At 38.4% G+C, this 18,479-nt stretch overlaps 1 protein-coding gene across 1 annotated transcript; it reads right to left on the bottom strand.

Moving 5' to 3' along the window:
• Window positions 1-5,192: 5,192 nt before the first annotated feature.
• On the bottom strand, window positions 5,193-11,695 carry LOC147867302 (inactive TPR repeat-containing thioredoxin TTL3-like). Its single transcript, XM_087315099.1, has 8 exons — window positions 11,376-11,695; window positions 9,766-11,249; window positions 8,935-9,127; window positions 8,290-8,459; window positions 7,457-7,790; window positions 6,520-6,724; window positions 6,133-6,243; window positions 5,193-5,787 (listed from the first exon to the last, which is right to left on the bottom strand). Exons 2-8 carry the CDS (start codon window positions 11,220-11,222, stop codon window positions 5,639-5,641), a joined length of 2,619 nt encoding a protein of 872 aa, XP_087171225.1. The 5' UTR covers window positions 11,223-11,249; window positions 11,376-11,695; the 3' UTR covers window positions 5,193-5,638.
• Between the last annotated feature and the right edge of the window lie 6,784 nt (window positions 11,696-18,479).

Here is an 18,479-nt window from a genome sequence, read left to right as displayed (position 1 = left end):
ATATGCCGCACATAGGGTTGGCAAAAAGCAACTAGAGGGAAAGACATCTTGAGCTATTGTTTGTACAATCCTCGATGAACGTAGAAGGGCAATGATTCTAGATAGTAGTAAGGTGTACTTAAAAGGGACAAGTTTTTTTGTAACGGAGGATAGAACTCCACAAGAGGAAGAATGTAGAAGGCAAGCATATGTATCTCGGAAAGCAAATCAAAATGCATAGCAAGCAATGACCTATGGGACCATAAGTGCTTCACGATTGAAAGTAATGTTTTGGAATTGTAGAGGATATTCATGTAATAAGGATTTAGGACACAATGATGTAGCTCAAGGTATGGATATTATATTTTTGGCTGAAACATGGGAGCATGAGGCAAAACGTATACCTAAAATAGACGGTTACCTCATAAAATCGATATGGCCTCACTCCAAAGGGAATATTGGACGTGCCGAGATAGCATGTATCTACCATGAGAGCTTAGATAATTCTATCAAAGTATGCAAATATGATGACTATAAGAGATACATATGGATAGAGGTTAATTTGGGGAAAGAGAAATTGTATATAGTTGCATGTTACATCCCTCACAAAGACTTAAACTACTATAGTAGGTTTGGGTTAGATTGTGATGATCTTCTTACAGAATTATGCCATGATATACTTTCATTTGAGAATCTTGGTAAAGTTTTAATTATGGGAGACTTCAATGCAAGAGTTGGAAATTTCTAAAATGTGGAGACATTAGAAGAAAATGTAGTAGAACATTGTCTAGTGCGTGACTCAGAGGATTGTGTCATGTCAAATTATGGAAATCTTTTGATACATATGCTAAATTGCACAAACTTGATTATCCTAAATGGTATAAAGTCATTCCCATTGACAAATGTGCTCACATGTTTACCATCCTCGGGTGGAGGAAGTGTGGTTGATTATGCATTAATGTTGGCATGTGATCTATCATTGGTGAATGTGTTTAAAGTTGGTTCTCTATCTCCGAACTCAGACCACAAGCCATTGTACTTAGAGCTTGCAATTCCACATTCCACTAGATGTTGTGGAGTGAAAGATGAAAAGAGATGTATCATCCAACCTTGCAACGAAAAAGCTAAGATGTATGCAAAGGAAGTGGAGAACCATTTGTTAAATTTTTCTCTAAGCAATGATGTTAAAGAAAATTGGCAACATTTGAAGGATATAATCCTTAAGGTTGGATATCAATGCTTTAAGAGACATGTGGGTGGGCATAAGGTGTGTAGTTTTCCATGTAATTCTTGGTTCAACAATGAATGTAAGATGTATCTCAAATGGTTTAAGTCCATAGAAGGGGGGAATGAAAAGACTGTTGCATGCCACATATACAAGAAAGTAGTGAGGAGAAAGAAAATAAGATATTTCCAAATGCAAGAGATGAAAAAGAAAAACTTGTTTAAGCTCAAACTAAAATTAGCATGGGGACAACTCAAGGGTAAGAAAGAAGATGTGAAAGGTCACTTTACAAATGAAGAGATGCTAGACTATGTACAAAGGTTATATATGCATGAAGGTGTGGCTCCTATGGTTGAGAAAATTGAAACTCCATGCACTACATGTATTGATATTGATGATGTCAATAAGGGAATAAAGAAGATGGCAAGTGGGAAAGCAGTAGATTCAACCTACATCTCAAGTGAGCTTTTAAAATGGACAATGCCACACACTCGTCATTAGATAATGACAATTAGAGCAAGCTATAAAACAAGGATTTCCAAAGGATTGGCTTATGAATTGGATTAAACCAATAATTAAAGCCGGAGATAGGAATCAAGTATCAAATTATCGTACAATAATGGTGAGCTCAACTATTGCTAAATTATATAGCAGTATTATGGAGCAAAAGATAAGCACATGGGCTGAGAGTACAAGCAAAAGAGCACTTGGGCAAGCCGGATTTAGACCAAAACACTCCACCGTGGATCATTTGGTCACATTAAGAGTAATCATGGAAGAGAGTTGACTACAAGGAAAAACACTTTATTGTTGTTTTGTTGATTTCAAGAAAGCTTTTGATACCGTACCACGAAGTGAGCTTTGGAATAGAATGGTAGACATTGACATGCCATTAGCGTACCGAGTTGCGGTTGCACAATTTGTTCAAAGCTTTAAATAGCTTGGTATAAAGGTGAACATATACAATTTGTTCAAAGCTTTAAATAGCTTGGTATTGATGGGGTGAACATCCAACCTCATCATTACCCTATTCTCTCATCTAGTTGGGTTGTTGACACAAGGAAATGGTTTAGAAGATGGGGTGTGGATGATCTTTTAGAGCTTTCGGGCAATGCTATGCAGTATGTAATGATTGAGGAAAGGTTGGTGGAATCATTAAGGATGAAGTGGGAGGATGCTAAGAGGACAAAGCTAGAATACTACATTGCAAATGTCAACCTTGAATGTTGGTCTCAATATAAAGCAAGAATGTCTATTGATCGTATCCAACCTTATGTCATTACCAATATGAGTAGTAATGCTCATAGAGCCCTTACACTACTTCGCACTCGATCTCACAAGTTAGGTATTGAAGTTGCATCATGGTATCAAAATGTAACGAATTTGAAGTCATGTCAAGTATGCAATGAAGGCATGGTAGAGGATGAATGTCACTTGCTCTTCACATGCTCGACATATAGTGCAATTCGTTCAAGATATGTTGACATACTAAGAGGGAGTGATAACTTAAGACTTGCATACTTAAGACACCACCTAGAAGGTTGAGCTCATATGTGTATGCTTTACTAACACATAGAGACTTTTGTGCTTCAACGTATGAATACCCCTTCTTAGGAAGGAGACATATATCAAGAACACATGTATACTCTGGTCCCACAGGTCAAATTTGGCCTCTTTATGGACGATAAAAATTCTTAAAAATAAAAATAAAAACTTCCCTCAAAGTCATCGCATAGCTGCACTTGTAACTACCACACTAAACGACATTGTGGTTGACTAGGCTTTCATTGACCAATTGTTACTTGGTGGGACAATTGTGACAACGTGTGAAACGAATCAAAGGGAGCCCAACAATAGCAGTTGAACAAAGGAAGCCAAATATTAAGGAAGGAACAGTTGGAAAGCGCCAAGCATAAGGGGACTATATATATCGGGTATTAGCGAACATAGAGGGGGCAGAGAGAAAGGAAAAAGAGAGGAGTAGGACAGGAATAGAAGAATAGAGAGTGAGAGAGTGTTTTACCAAGAGTACTTGGTACTTGTATCTTTGTGTTACACTTTAATCGAATATATATATTTTGTGGGTAACTTCAATGTCTATCTCTTTTATATTCTGATATATACACACACACACACACACACACATATATATATACATATATAAGTTCAGCCTGTATCGGTGGATCGGTTGTAGCCAATCCCACCACATATCTTTCTTATTTCGAGGGTTATAATCCCCATCTCGGTGGGACAGTCTGAACAACGACTAAGGGCACCGGGAAGATCATATATCCCTTAGCGACTCGGCCAACAGTCTCGATAGGGCGCTGAGACCTCAACTCTCCTTCACACCACAATACCTTGAACCAATTACTCGGGAGGAGTAATCAAAGGTGTTTTCTCCATGTTAGAGCAACACCAATCACTACCACAATCATTGCCAATCACACTTCCATACTGATAAAGACCATGGATAACACAAGAATATTTTAGTCTTTTTGGGTTTACCTATAAATTATATGAAATCAAGTACTTGATTCATGCAATCAATAAATTATTTAATGTCCATGCATGAATGGTGCATTTAATAGGGTCATCCTTCCCTAAATTTCCCTATAAAAGAGGGTCGACACTTCCTAAAGTAGTTAGTAGAACAATGGTATAAGCCTCCTAACCAACTTGCCATCAACATAGAGCATCACTCTTTTATTTGCAAGTAGGAGCCACTCTTACCTCATTTAGTATCGTTGCAACATTTTTACTCCTTACTATTGATCAAAATACTTAATTATCCTTTTGTCTATGTAGGCTTGATTAATTTAGAGATATTTTGTTCTATGCATTGTAAGTCATTAAGCACTCCCATCTTGACAAAGTCTAATTAAAATGTGTCTCAACATCCTATTCCAAGTTATTTGTTGTCAACATCCATTGCTTGGTGACCACTACTAGTAAAGTACAACCTTGGTATGTTGTCTGACCCTTGATGTGTTGATGACAAACATTGATGAACACCCAAGGTATACAATGTATAGCTTAGAGTAAAGCATTCTAGACTATTTCTTTAGAATAGATAAAAAAGAGCTAACCAATTAAAACCTCGAGTCTAGATAACAAGAAAACCCCTTGAAAGGAGCTTTACAATTTAATGCATTTGTCTTTCTCCGCATTCACATTGTGGGGATACTAGACCCTTTCATAGGTTGTTAACTCTCTTTCTTCCATTCTTCTATTGTATGCCAATGCCTATGTCCATGAGAATGAAGCTTAAGCAATGAAGCATGTTGCAAGTACCTAACCTAGATTGGTATTTGCTTCTTGATCAAGATTTCTTTCACATTCTTTATAACAAATTTGAATGAATGTGCAACGTTTCCTTATAATTCTTATTGGAGAAAGAGAATTAGAATTCACAAATAAGGAATAAGAAAAAGAGAAAGAGATACACTTGTGGTACCTCTCTTACCCTTGAATAAGAATAAACATATTTTTAAAACCATACACTACTTGAACCAATGTTGTGGTATAACAAAATCACAAAACAAGTATTAAGCTGAAACATTACCAAAAGTTAGTTTTCACTTATAGCTATATACCTAGAGTCATTCAAATTAGAAATGTATTAGCTGTAACATATTGTTGAGTTTGGGGAATGATATCATTGAATATATTACTTCACTACAATAACCTACATCAATGTGAAGCTCAGATTATAGCTCATTGCTCATCAACTCTTAGAAATGCCTCGATCTATGAGTAAAAAGATCACTTAATGGAACAAATTTCCGCTGTCTAACAAGTAGGTCAATGAGAAGGAACATGATAACATCAAAGTTTTTATTTAAACATTGGATTGAGTTTCCTATACATACATTGTATATGCATGCATGAAAGTATATAAACTTTTATTACTGTGTATGCAAGCAAATTGTGATAATGTTTTTAGAGTACAAATGTTTGTTTCATAAAAGACACAAATAATCGGATATTTTCGAAAAAAGAACAATAATTATAAATCAAATCAAAGTCTGTGAAACGTGTAAATGGAAGTGGTTAGTTGCACCACAAAACATCATCAAAAAGATTAAAAAACAAGTGGGAATGTGATTATAGCACCACATCCCACTCCAGATTCTCGGCTTATACTCTTCTAGAGAAATTATTCTTTGTTCACTATACATAATCGGCAAATCAATCAAATTAAAGGGACAAATGGTGAGCCTTTTTATTTGAGAAGAACTTGTAAGACTACGATTTTATCAAAAACAACCCACATCGAGACAAAGTTACAAAGGAGCATATCAGCAACAAAGCTTCTTCTCTTTGATCATTTTTCTTCTTTTTCTTCTTCTTCTTCTTCTGCTTCATTTCTTCTTTAGTGTGGACATTGTCAACATCCCAATGTGAGCTAAATGTTGTGATTTCTATCGGATGCTACAAACTGTAATGCTTCAGAGCACACTCTAGGGCTTCTTGGCTCGGGCCTAACATTTCTTTCACCTTGTGCCCATTTTTGTAAATTTTAAAAGTTGGGACAAATGTGAGACTTTCGGCCTTCGCAATAACTGGATTCTCATCTACATCTACCTGAAAAAAAATAAGCCCACCACCCCCAACCCCCCGAAAAAAGCAAAGTGTAAATAAACATGTGATGACAACCGAAAACTTTAGCACTAAGAATCCAAAATCCTAAGCCCCTAAACGAAACCCCAAATTCTAAACCCTCGTAGACCCTAGCGTTAACCCTTTAAACGCTAACCAAACACAAATCCCGAAACCCAAGAAGACCTCCGACCTAAACCCCCTTAGTGCCTAAACCCTAGCCTAAGCTTAACCCTATTCAAAATCCCTACACATAAAAACCAAAACACTAGACCTAATTCCTAACCCTTTGACCTTAAATCCTATATAAATCCATAAGCATATACTTGCCTTCACAAAATGTACACACGGATACCGCTTGCATAGTTGGTCTATGAATGGAGAAATCTCACGACAACGATCACTTCTCCTAGTAACAAATTCTACAACAGACAATCCTGGACAAAACAAAAACAAACAGACAAAATAAATGTAATTAGGGTTTAAGCAATAAACCCTTGTGACATGACAATCTCAGATAGACAGCAACACCAAAATAGCGCCAAGTTGTTGGATATTAACCAGATAATCCTATGTTTTTAAAAATAAATTAGGTAATCTGGTAACCTGGTAATCCTATGTTTTCTCAGACAGTAACCTGGTAATCTTTTGAAAAATTAAGTGTATTCTGACCAGATACCGGTGTGAAAAAAATTAGATTCGTTTTTGCTAACCTGGAGAATCTGTAACCTCTCTGAACTCATCCCTATCAAAGACCTCTTCCACATCTTCACCGAATCTCATTTTACGGATTTCCTCACCCCGAGACTTCTTTATCGCAACTTGTACATCGAAAAAGCCTCTGGCAACCTCGACATCATTTGGCATTTCCCGTCTTAAGACTGCATAGTCCCTGAGAGCATCCTCCCATCGTTCGAGCTGTGCATCCATATATGTACTTTGTTAATTTCCAGAACCAAAAAAGTAAAACCAAATCATCTAATAAAATATCTAAATGCTAATAACATCAACATGCTAAGACCACACACACATAACTACATTCTAAAAACAGCATCTGCAAAAGAATGCCAATCAGACTCAGAGAGTCTCATTTCCTACTGTTGCATTCTAACCTAGGGGTATAATGGCTACCTACCCATGTGTTCCCCCCTCCTTTCTTCATTTTTCCTGTACTCCTAATAATGTATGACTTTCCTCCATGCGAGTAGAAGTCTACCATTGCTGATCATTGAGCGCGTGCAAGCTTTTATTCCAGAATCTTTTCTTAAGGTCTCATTTAGTAATGGTAAACATTGATTAGGTCTCTTTGTTGTCCTCTTTATCAATGGTAACCTTTCGTTAGGTACCTTTGTTTTGCTCGCTTTAGCAATCGTAATCTTTTTCTGTGTCTCTGTTTAAAAATGGTGATCTTTCTTTGATTAGGTCGCATAGGCATCATGGGCCTTTTCCAACTTACGAGCTAAGATACGCCTAAGTGATGCCTTGGCTCTACCATGGTCATGGCCCATCAACTCAGGGGACATCCAGTTGGTGTAGAGTAAGAACCCTAGCCTTCTATATGATACAATATGATTATTTTAACTATGTTTTATTATGTTAAACATGTTTAGCAAGAGAATGTATTGATCCTAACAAGAATATCTGTCAAACCTTTGCACTACAATTGGCCCGTCGCATAAGGGCTTTAATGTAATTGGGTTGGGCATTCAATGCAGCATCACAATCTTCTATAGCCTTCTCCCATTGACCGAGCTTAGATCTGCAAGCTGCCCTATTGCATAAGAGGACTGGATTGATGGGATCACTTTCAAGGCCTTCACCATATGCAGCGCAAGCCTCGAAAAATTTCCCAGCATTGAACAATTCATTCCCCAATGTTCTTGTTTGGCCAACGGCACGTGCCTTCCTTAGCAATGCAGCAGCTTCTGGATTACGCGGATCAAGCTTCACAGCAAATTCAGCAGCACGAATGGCATCCGAAAACCTGCACATTTATGCATCAACACATATCTCTCTATCTATGTAACTTTTCTATTTATTAGTTTTATTGATTTATCTTTTTTAGTTATTTATTTAGTCATTTGTTTGATTAATGATAGGAAAAACCAGTACATATCTACCAGACTATGTAATTTATTCTCACAATTACCTAAAGTGAGGGGTATTTTGGTGTTTTCTCTATAAAGTAAAAGATCAAATTACCACTAACTTAGATATTTACCAGAATACCCCGTGTTTTCCAAACTTTGGGGTATTTTGGTGATTTACCAGAAATATATATAATACACCAAAGTTTTAAAAACTTTTTCGAATATCCATCCATCTCGAGTGCAAAACTTACTACCATTGCAGAGGTGTACTAGTAATACTTATTTTGAAAATTTAGGGGTATTCTGGTCGATATCCTAAATGTTTGGTGTTTTTTGCTCTTTTTTCGTTTTCTGAGTTAAAGGACACATTTCAATTGTAATAATTCTGCACACCTTCCAAGAGACATCTCGATGTGTGCCCGCAGCATATGCGAAAATGAGTCAGCCGGTATCAACCCTAATTTGTGCAAGGAGGTTTCAAGCTTCTGAGCTTGTGCACAAATGGTTTCCGCTTCATCCGGTTTATGCAACTTAAGCAAGGCCTCTGATTTGTAACAAAGAACCTGTGTACATAACGGGTGGGAGCAAGCATATTTGATAAGACAGAAAAAACATTGTGTTTCGGACAAGGGTATCATGGTTGAGAAATACTCATTAGTTTTACATGTTCAAGTACCTTTATACATACATACATGCATGCATGCATATGTATGTATGAATGAATATATATATATATATATATATATATATATATAGATGAATGTATATACATACATATATATACTTCTTTTATTACAGAATTTGATGGAATCACCCTGTGGTTTAGTACAGAATTTCTCCTTCTGTTTTTACTTGAAGACTTGCAATTTTCAAACAATGTATACTTAGATTGAGTTGTTTTCACTATTATTGAAATGAGCTACTTCCCACCCGAAACAGATATTATTTAACCATGATTCACTCCAATCATTATATTAATCTTAGGTTTCAGCCCAAACAAAATCCACATAACATAAGTAGGTAGGGTATAAACAATACCTGTGGTGCAGAGTCTGCACCAGCAGTGATAGCTGCATTGCTTTCAAACAAACAGTTTCTCCAGTTGCCCGCTTTTCTCGCCTCAATGCACCTTGAGATGTGTTTTTCCACCATCTCAAGGCTTTGCATATCTTTGGCATCAGCTTTTCGTGAATCTGCCAAGTGTCTCTTGGCACTCTCGACCAGACCCAGTCTGTAAAACCAGAAAAAAGGCATGTCTCAACAATGAAGTAATATTCATCATCACCATTCCAAACCAAAGGTCCTATGAATTTCTTCTTTTAGTGCTGGAAATGACATGGGATCAAAGCATGAATAATAGGCAATTCCTGGATATGATGAAATTAATGAAATCGATCCTTTTGATGGAATTGATCGAATTCAAATAATTCCAGAAATATCAAAATTTCCTGGAATTGGTGATATTGACGATATTCCTGATGTTGGGGATATTGGTTATCTTAATGAAATAGCATACAATATTATCAACAAAAAAATAATGAATCAGAAATAAAGATGAAAAGTAGCCTCTTTGAAGCTACCTAAATTTTTACTTTATTACAGCTACTTACAAAGGCCAAATGAATGGTTTACTTATCATGCTATATATCAATGTATTGGCCTTGGTAAGAAGAATCTCAAAATGTGTGTTTGGTCATCATTTGAGATTATCTATTAGAAAAGATGTAATGAAACACACTTTTATAGCAACAGTTTCGAAATCAGTACAAAAAGTATCAAACTAATAATATGCTTGTTACGGCACAATGGAGATGCAATAAGAGGACGATACATGTTATAATATGAAAAATAATCAATAAAATGTCACACCTGACATAGAGATGAGAAGCTCTCTGGTGAGCTCGCGAGTACTGAGGATCCAATCGAATTGCCTCTTCACACTCTTGCACAGCTTCTCCTAATCTACCCAATCCTATAAGAGCTGCAGCCCTATTACTTCTGTAGGGAGCATGATTCGGACATATTGTGATTGATTTCTCATATAATGCTACAGCCTCAGAGAAATTTCCCTTCTTGTACATCTCATTACCAGCGTTTTTAATCTCCTCAGGATTATCTGATTGAAATCCATTTCTAGATTCCTCAACAAGTTTGCTACTCAATCTTACAACAGATCCATGGTTGAGTATATTTCCAATGCATATATTACCCAAGTTGCTATTGATCACAACTGGATTGGAGTTTGCAGGATGTGTCACATCATCCAATCTTTTAGAGACACAATCAACTACCTTGTCCTGGAGTCCGGCCTTATTTATCGGACCTTTTGATTTCACAGAATTTGAACCATTACCGAGGATATTGCCCATGCCTTTGATACTCATGTTTGAGCATGGTTCTTTACAAGTGGTGCTACTTTTTGTGATTGAGGAAATCTGGGTGGTTCCTTTACTGTTAGGGCTAGTTCCGCCCGGGCACAAGGAATCAACCAAACCATATCCCCCTGAAGAAGAAGAAGAAGAAGAAGAAGAAGAAGAAGGTCTTTTCCAACTTTCATTATCTTTAGTGATGGGGCTACCTCCATCGGAGCTTCCACCATTAGAGAATGATGACCTCCTACTACTGTTGTCGTTTGCAGTAGGGCTCCCTCCAACATAAAAGGGAGAATCAACACTACCCATAGACGACCATCTTCTTCCTTCTTTAGCGCTACATTTCGGTCTCTCTTTATTGCTTATCACATTAGTCTTACACTTTGGTGTGGTTTGTTCACTTGATTTGTATATCCTAGGATAACTATAATCATCTATGGTGGCTTTTTCTTCATCATCATCTTTAAGGTTCTTACAACTATTTGTTGCACCAACGGTTTCCTCACTAGATTTCTGGGTTCTTGTGGATTGATGACCATTCGGATGTGAATTTAGGGCTTGCAATGTGACTTTAGGTTCCTGATCTGCAAATCTGTTCTTGGTAGGATAGTTCGAATCAAGATTCCTATTTGATGATGACAGTGATGATGATGATGATGATGATGATGATGACGATGATGATGATGATGATGGCGACAATGACTTGCGGTGCCTATTTATGTTGTTCTGAGGATAATAGAAGGTGGATTCATCTTCCTTGGGTTGCAACGAAATCTTACTTCTTACCTTTTCTAGCGATGGATGGACGCCAGATTGATCTCCATAGCCATATCTAGACCATTGTTGGCATTTATCTACTTCTACTGTAGCGCTTTGAAGCTTACTGTGAAAAATACCTACATACATATCCATGGCACTGGGATGTTTTCTCCCTTCCGCTTGACATTGTGCCATAGCTTAAAGTTATACCGAGATTTTATTCTAAGCAAAATAATAGATCGCAAATATCTGATACCAATTTGTAATAGCAACACGAAGAATAAGAAAGGAAGGATTGTATGGTTTTTACATCAAGAAATGGATTGAAATGAATAAATCAGAAATTACAATGTGGGTTAAATCAAACCATTTGTGATGAGGATTGTGCATTTGTTAAGATGGCCCATGTGGTAAGACAAATGCTTGATGGAAGGATACATTGAGAAAGTCTTTGAAGAGCTAAGATTAGGAAGATTTGGTGAAGATTTGTGGAATAAGAAGAAGAAGAAGAACAGAGTGAGGAACAGGGGAGCTTCTGCATTGTAGAGAAAAACAGAGGAAGTGAGATGTGTGCTATTAAAAAGAAGAGGAGAGAAAGAAGAAGAGGATCAATTAGAGAAGAAGGCAAAGAGTGGCTTGTGAGATAAGAAGAAGAAAGAAAGAAAGAAAGAAAGAAAGAGTAAAGGGAGAAGAAGAGAAGACAAGGAGAGAGAGAGAGATGTGTCAGAAGAAGAAGAAGAAGAAGAAGAAGAAGAAGGAGAAGGAGAAGTAAGATGAAGAAATGGAAGGAAATATGTATAATAAAAGAAAGCAAAAGCTAAGGGGTTTTCTTTTGTTTTGAGACAAATTTGAAGGAAACCCAAGATTCCATAATGCAAGAGAGAAGTGGGTTTCTAGTTGCATTGGCTATGGTGGGATTGGTTGAGATACATACATATATATATATATGCATTCATACATACATACATACATACATAAGTGTGTGCCATATATTAGTCTTAATCTGACCCAATATGGCCTAAAATTGCCCTAAATATGGCTATTGGAACTAGTCACAAGGAACCCCCCCTACTTGGCTAAAGAAAAGAAAGCAAACAAGACAATTTGCTACTCAAGCTCATGCTCTCTCTCTCTCTCTCTCTCTCTCTCAGAGATAAGTCCCATCAAAAGTGCCCACTTGGCTTGAAAGAAAGATAACTTGTCCAAGGGGATTTTACTAAAGTTGAATAAATCATGCCTAAGAACCTAGTTAGAAGTAAGTGATAACTTGTCCTGCTAATCCCAATTATCACTATCTAGCATCTTTCCTTCCATGTCATGTCATCTCTCTTCTCTTGTGTGGTGTCGTCCCTTGGATGTTATCCTATATGGTGTCTCTCCATGTCATCTCAATTATCCTACTAAGCTAGTCTTTCACTTTCTTATCCACACATATTTTCATCTCATCCACGATTTTTTTCTCCATCTCTTACTCTCTCTCTCTCTCTCTCATTGTGTTATCATCTACATCCTACAAGAGTGTCGATGCATTGTAATAGAGTAACACAAGTAATGAGTTTTCCATGTGAGGCTGTAATACAAAGTACATGACCTTGACATTCTATTGTGTTAATGTAGTACAAAATTATTACTTCTAAATCTTATACTTTCAAGAATATCACAAGTAATCATGTATAAAATCTACTTGGGGTCCTTTCACTTCTCCAAGGTTAGATGTATGGAATTTCTTGATGTGAGTTTCAAACTAGCAAGTTCACATCTACTGAAAGGAGGTGCGAACAAGCAAGTGCGAACATGCTTGATTCCACAACCCACAGCGAGAGGGTGATAAAATTGTATGTATCTCTACTCACATTTATTTGTCATGAGAATGCTTGCATGTCTCCAACTTGGCTTTAAACATGTGTTTCAAACTATTGAACAAAGTTAATGGATAATGCAAACATGTGTTTAGAACATGCATCACATCACACTTTCCTCCTATGTGAGTTGACTTTGATGGTTACATTAACCATTTTTTTGAGACAATACAATATTTGACTAACAAAGTTACAAATTTATACTCAAAAGAAGAAAAAAATATAGAAAAAAACAATCATGGGTACTTCTACGATTGTTAAGTTTCCCAGTGGGAAGTATTTTGTCAACCAAGGGACAAGTTCAAATCATGTGTTGGAGTCTGGACAATAATTTTTTGTAGACAATCCATAGCTTTTATCATGTTGGTAAACATGCATTGTGGCATTTTCCCTTCTCAATAAATGTTGAAGTGGATAATGCTAAGGTTAAGGAAATTACCATGTTGGGTTGAGATGGATGGTCTTCCCCACAACCTCAAAAAACTTTGTATTGTTGAAGACTTATTTAACATCCAAAAGTTTTAAAGGGAGAGTTGTTTAATGTATCAAAGTCAAGTGCTAGTAGCTGGCTCAACCAATGACACTAGAACCCCAACCTACAACACTACTAACATTATCATCAAGAGTAAACCAACCTAGCAATATGTGCATCAATGAGCAAATTTGTTTGATATATAATCCACTTGAGATTGCACTTAGAGCTTCATGCTTCTATCACGTGAAATTATCATGCAAGAACATTCTTAGCATCATATAAATCCTCCATGACAAATGTAGTAAGCAACTTTGTCCCCAAAGCATCAATCTTGCTCTTATTTTTTATAGCAACTAATTTGTCATCCACATATGGTAGGAGAACCAAATATAACATAATGATGAAACCACATGGGGGAATCAAACTTCATAGAACGAGGTCCCACATAACCATGAGACCTCCGTAAAGCATCATAGAGATAGGTTAGGAGGTTCACATAACGATAAGCATCAAGCTTTAAATATCCTTCTTTAAGTTTTTTCCAACCATAGTAAGCATGCATACCAAATCACCTTTTCCATTCATAACACAAAGCTAATGAGTTGTTCACAGTTTATGAGGAGATAAAAACTATATTTTCATTGATTCCATCTCTGTATTATTTTTATTTTTATTTTTTCCAACAATGGTTTATATTATGTTTAAAGCGATTTACATGAAATTTCAGCATAGATTTTTACCCTTTCAACTACTCTTGGACTGCTATATACATACATATGTCCCAAAGCATTAGTAATAACAGTTATACGTGGCCACATGCCTCATGTCGGTGGGGGAAATACCCAGAACAGTGGCTGATACCTCCAATGTATACCACCATTAATCATGCAGAATGCCTTCATCCTTTCCCATCTCTTCAGTTGTTCACAGTTTATGAGGAGATAAAAACTATATTTTCATTGATTCCATCTATGTATTGCATTGTCACTGGTCCAACAAGTGGCCAAGTTCACCACTAGTAAGAAAACTCGTCGAAGTCTATGCCTTTGCCATTTGTATGAATATGGCCTTAACTTAAGTAATGCCTTGACTTGAAGCAATGCATAATATGGAGTCAATGTCATTCCATATGTTAATATTTCCTTGCCAATCCTTTTGCAAAGTTTACAATCTCATGTTTCATTGCATCCATTTCGAATTGCATGCCTTCTCACACATGCGCTTATCCATGCACAATGTGGCCTCTTCACGATAGCATGATGATTCACCGTAATTCACCGACATAACTTAGTTTAATGTAGGAAAATAGCTTTGAGCAAGATGAGACAACTTTTGCGATCTTCTCAATAAAACATCATGAACACTAAGTATCAAGCTTTCACGTCTCAACATCATGAAGGTTTTTGCTTATAACTAGCATTCATTTTGTCATTATTTTGTCCACCCACATCAACACATGCACTTCCATTCATCTTCTTCTCAATATGTAACATCCACACATACATTTCCATTCATCTTCTTCTCAATATGGACGACTATATCACAACCACAAGTTCCTAGCACTAGAGCTCAAAACTTCTTACAAAGCTTTGGTAGAATATGCATGCATGTAACTTCAAATTCAAACACTCACAAATGAGAATGTGGTAGCATTCTTGAATGCCACCATCCAAAGACATACTAACCAAATTAATCACACAGGTTACAAACTCAATTCAACATGAACCAATGTTTTAATTATCATTTATTGAATAGCTCTATTCCACATTTCAACCACATTATTTGTGAATGGATTCTGTGGAGCCACAACAACATTATATGCATAAACTTTTCTTAAGATCATGAGATAGGATGTCTTATCAATTGTGAAGCATTTGGGTAGAAATGCTACAAAAGACGATGGCAATCAACGAATGCATGATAGAAGAATATCATGGGATATGCTCTGGTTATATGTTTCCCTTTCTGCAAGGTTCTTTATCTTCAGGAAACATACGAAAACTTCGCTCTTCTTCACGATCGTACATGCCCAAGTATGTCAAGTGAAGTCATCGATGAAGGTTACAAAGTAACGACTACCACCGAAGCTCACGTTCTGTGCCGGTCCCCATACATCTGAATGGATCAAATCCAGCGGATTTCGACTACGATTACACTCATTGGGGAATGGAAGTCAGTGCTGCTTCCCGAGTTGGCAAGCGTCGTAGACTTGCCCATTACGGCCCCAAAATTTCGGCAAACCGAAAACAATGTTCTTCGTTTGCATTTCACAAAGCAGTGGGAAGTTAATGTGGCTGAATTGCTTGTGCCATAGGTGGATATCCGATTCGACCTTCCGTCCTTTCGCGAACAATGCAATTCCGGCTTGATTGGTCTCGAGGATGAGCATCCTCCCTTCACGACGCCCTTGTGCGATAACTTGGCCTTCCTCTTCGATGTAGAACCCGAGGTGCGTGAATCGAACTTGCATCCCCTGGTCAACGATATGACCGATCGACACCACGTTCTTGGTTATTGTCGGGACGTGCAATACATTCATGAGTTTCCCTTTCTACCCAACGTGGCTAAGGGGAACTTCACCGACATGTTCGATGGTACACAGAGTGTCGTCTCCCATTTCAACCACTCCTTGCTTTTCCGGTTTCTCCAAGTACGAGAACAATTCCTCGCGACTCGTCATATGATTTGATGCTCCGGAATCAACATACCACACCTCGCTCGATTTCGAGGTGTTCACGGCCATTGAATTGGCCTTGTGCTTCATTACAAAGGTTGGGCCCGATCCATTTCTGGCTCGTTCGGAGCCCTTGGTGTAGTGCGATTTCTGACACCTTCCTGTGTCTCTTCCGCTCGATCCGGCTTTGTCCAAATCGGCTCTCTTCTTCCAGCACTCGCTCTCCTTGTGGCCTTTCTTGCCATAATACCAGCATTCCGTCACGACCTTCTCTTGCCGGCTTCCGACGATGTTGTGACTTCCCCTACTTTCGGAGGGTTTGGAATTGCTTCCGGCATTTCGATTATGCCGCTCGTTCTGCTCTTTCCGGCCGCCTCCATTGCACGTCGATCTGCCTTGTCCGCCACGACTACGGGGCTATCTTCCTCCGTATATAGTATCCTTCCATTGGCGTGCATACTCGTTTACGCACCGCGTGATTTTCCTCCACGAGCAACATCGATTGAAGCTCAAAGAACAAAGGCATAATCTCCCTTATGCAGACCATCGTCTGGAATGCTCCGAACTTTGATGCTAACCCACCAAGTCAAACCTGCACCATTTTTTCCTCCTCGACGTTCACGTTGACGGAGGCGAGAGAGTCGCAGATCTCCTTGATTCGGGCCATGTAATCGGCGATAGACAAATCTTTCTATCGGACATTGCTAAGCTCCTGCATGAGCTGCAGCTTGCTGGCCGTTGTGCTAGCAGCGAAAGTACTCTTGAGATTCGCCCACGCGTCCTTTGGTGTCTTAGCATCCTGAATGTAGCTCAAGAGTTGGTTGCTCACACAGGACGCGAAGCAGTAAAGAACTCTGCTTGCTGCTTGTTCCCAAGCCGAAAATCTTTGTGTGTTGATTTGGGTGTTGCATTATTAGCTCCATCAACATAACTCCAGTAACCATGACCAAGCAGATACTAGTGCATCTTGTACGACCAAGATGTGTAGTTGCTCCTGTTGAGCTTCTCAGTCTGTAGCGAGCTTCCCATTCCTCTGTCCATATTGCTGTCTTATCCTTTCCGAAAACAATAACTTAACTCTGTCTTTATGGCAAGCTTATCTGTCGATAAAACACAGAAATCACAGAGAAGGAGAGGGAGAGATAGAGAGAGAAGGAGAGAGCAGAAAACCTAACTATATTCAAAAATAATTCTCTGTATGTTCTCTGTACATACTTGGTGCTCAGTGAGCACCTTTTATACAAGCCCTGACTATCGGGCTAACACAAGTACTTACAGTACCTGACCACTCATAAATGAGCATCCTACACTTACCCCCAAAATTATTCCTTGCGTGGAATAACATTATAATGACCTCTCAGTTTATATACCGTTATGGCCATATTTTGCGTACGGTTTTACGCACCCAGTCTATGTACCCAATGTTGAGGTTGTCTCTCAACATCGTGGAAAACCCCAACTAGGGTAAAAAACCATGGGTGCCCACAGACATCAAGCAAATCACTATAAGAGAGATATACAACGTTACGAACACACACATGCATTGACCTGAGTTCGTACAGTTCGCCGATTGGTGGTTACAATAGAGGCACTCTTAGTGTCTTTCTCACTCTCACACGCTTTGTTTGTTCTTACTATGGAGGCGCCAACCTTGCACGCATTGTACTCAATTACATAGACAACTTACTACAAAACGACTAACTCTCTGACTCATAAAGTTTGCCCTAGTTATCTTTATACTTAGATAGCTTTTGGGCTATGTACATAACTGGCCTAAATAGGCTTGACTCCAAACCTATTTACATTTGTGACACTTATCTTGAATTCGGTCCATCCGGAGGGACCTAATTCTAAACAATCCACATACCACACCTCCTTCAATTTCGAGGTGCTCTCTGCCATCGAGTTGGCTTTGTGCTTCATCATGAAGGCTAGGTTTGTTCCGGCTCATCTTGAGCCTTTGGCGTAGTGCGATCTTTGATGCCTATCTATCCGAATCGGCACACTTCTTCCAACACTCACTCTCTTTGTGGCCCTTCTGGCCACAATACCTACAGTCCATCGTGGCCTTGCCTTGCTGGCTTTCGGTGCTAGCTTAACTCCCCCTGCTTGTGGAGGGTCCAAAATTGTTGTCGGCATTTCCACTATGCCTCTAGTTCTGCTCTTGTCGGCCTCCTCCATTGCATGTTGACTTGCCTCGTCCATCATGACCACGGAGCCTATTCGCCTCCCCGTACAACATCTTGTTGTCAGCGTTCATGCTCATCGACGCACCCACATGGTTTTCTTCAACAAGCAACATTGATTGTAGCTCGAAGAACAATGACATATTCTCTCTTGTGCAGACCGCCATTCAAAATGATCTGAACCTAGATGCCAACCCTCTGAGGCAAATCGACACCATTTCGTCCTTCTTGACGGTCACATTGATGGAGGCGAGGGAG

Source organism: Azolla caroliniana, unplaced genomic scaffold, assembly GCF_043228905.1.
Source record: "Azolla caroliniana isolate FFs.n. ecotype wild unplaced genomic scaffold, voAzoCaro1.0.p SCAF_2, whole genome shotgun sequence".
In the NCBI taxonomy this organism is placed as follows: Eukaryota; Viridiplantae; Streptophyta; class Polypodiopsida; order Salviniales; family Salviniaceae; genus Azolla; species Azolla caroliniana.
Note: the sequence above shows the minus strand (reverse complement) of the source record. Positions and strands in the feature narration are given on the sequence as shown.

Bases quoted from the DNA above. Each gene is read 5' to 3' on its own strand.
- LOC147867302 (XM_087315099.1), bottom strand. From the start codon at position 11,222: ATGGCACAATGTCAAGCGGAAGGGAGAAAACATCCCAGTGCCATGGAT. The intron at 7,791-8,289 runs GTGTGCAGAATT...ATAAATGTGCAG, and splicing joins ATCGAGATGTCTCTTGGAAG to GTTTTCGGATGCCATTCGTG. The intron at 5,788-6,132 runs GTATATGCTTAT...TTTTTCAGGTAG, and splicing joins TGTACATTTTGTGAAGGCAA to ATGTAGATGAGAATCCAGTT.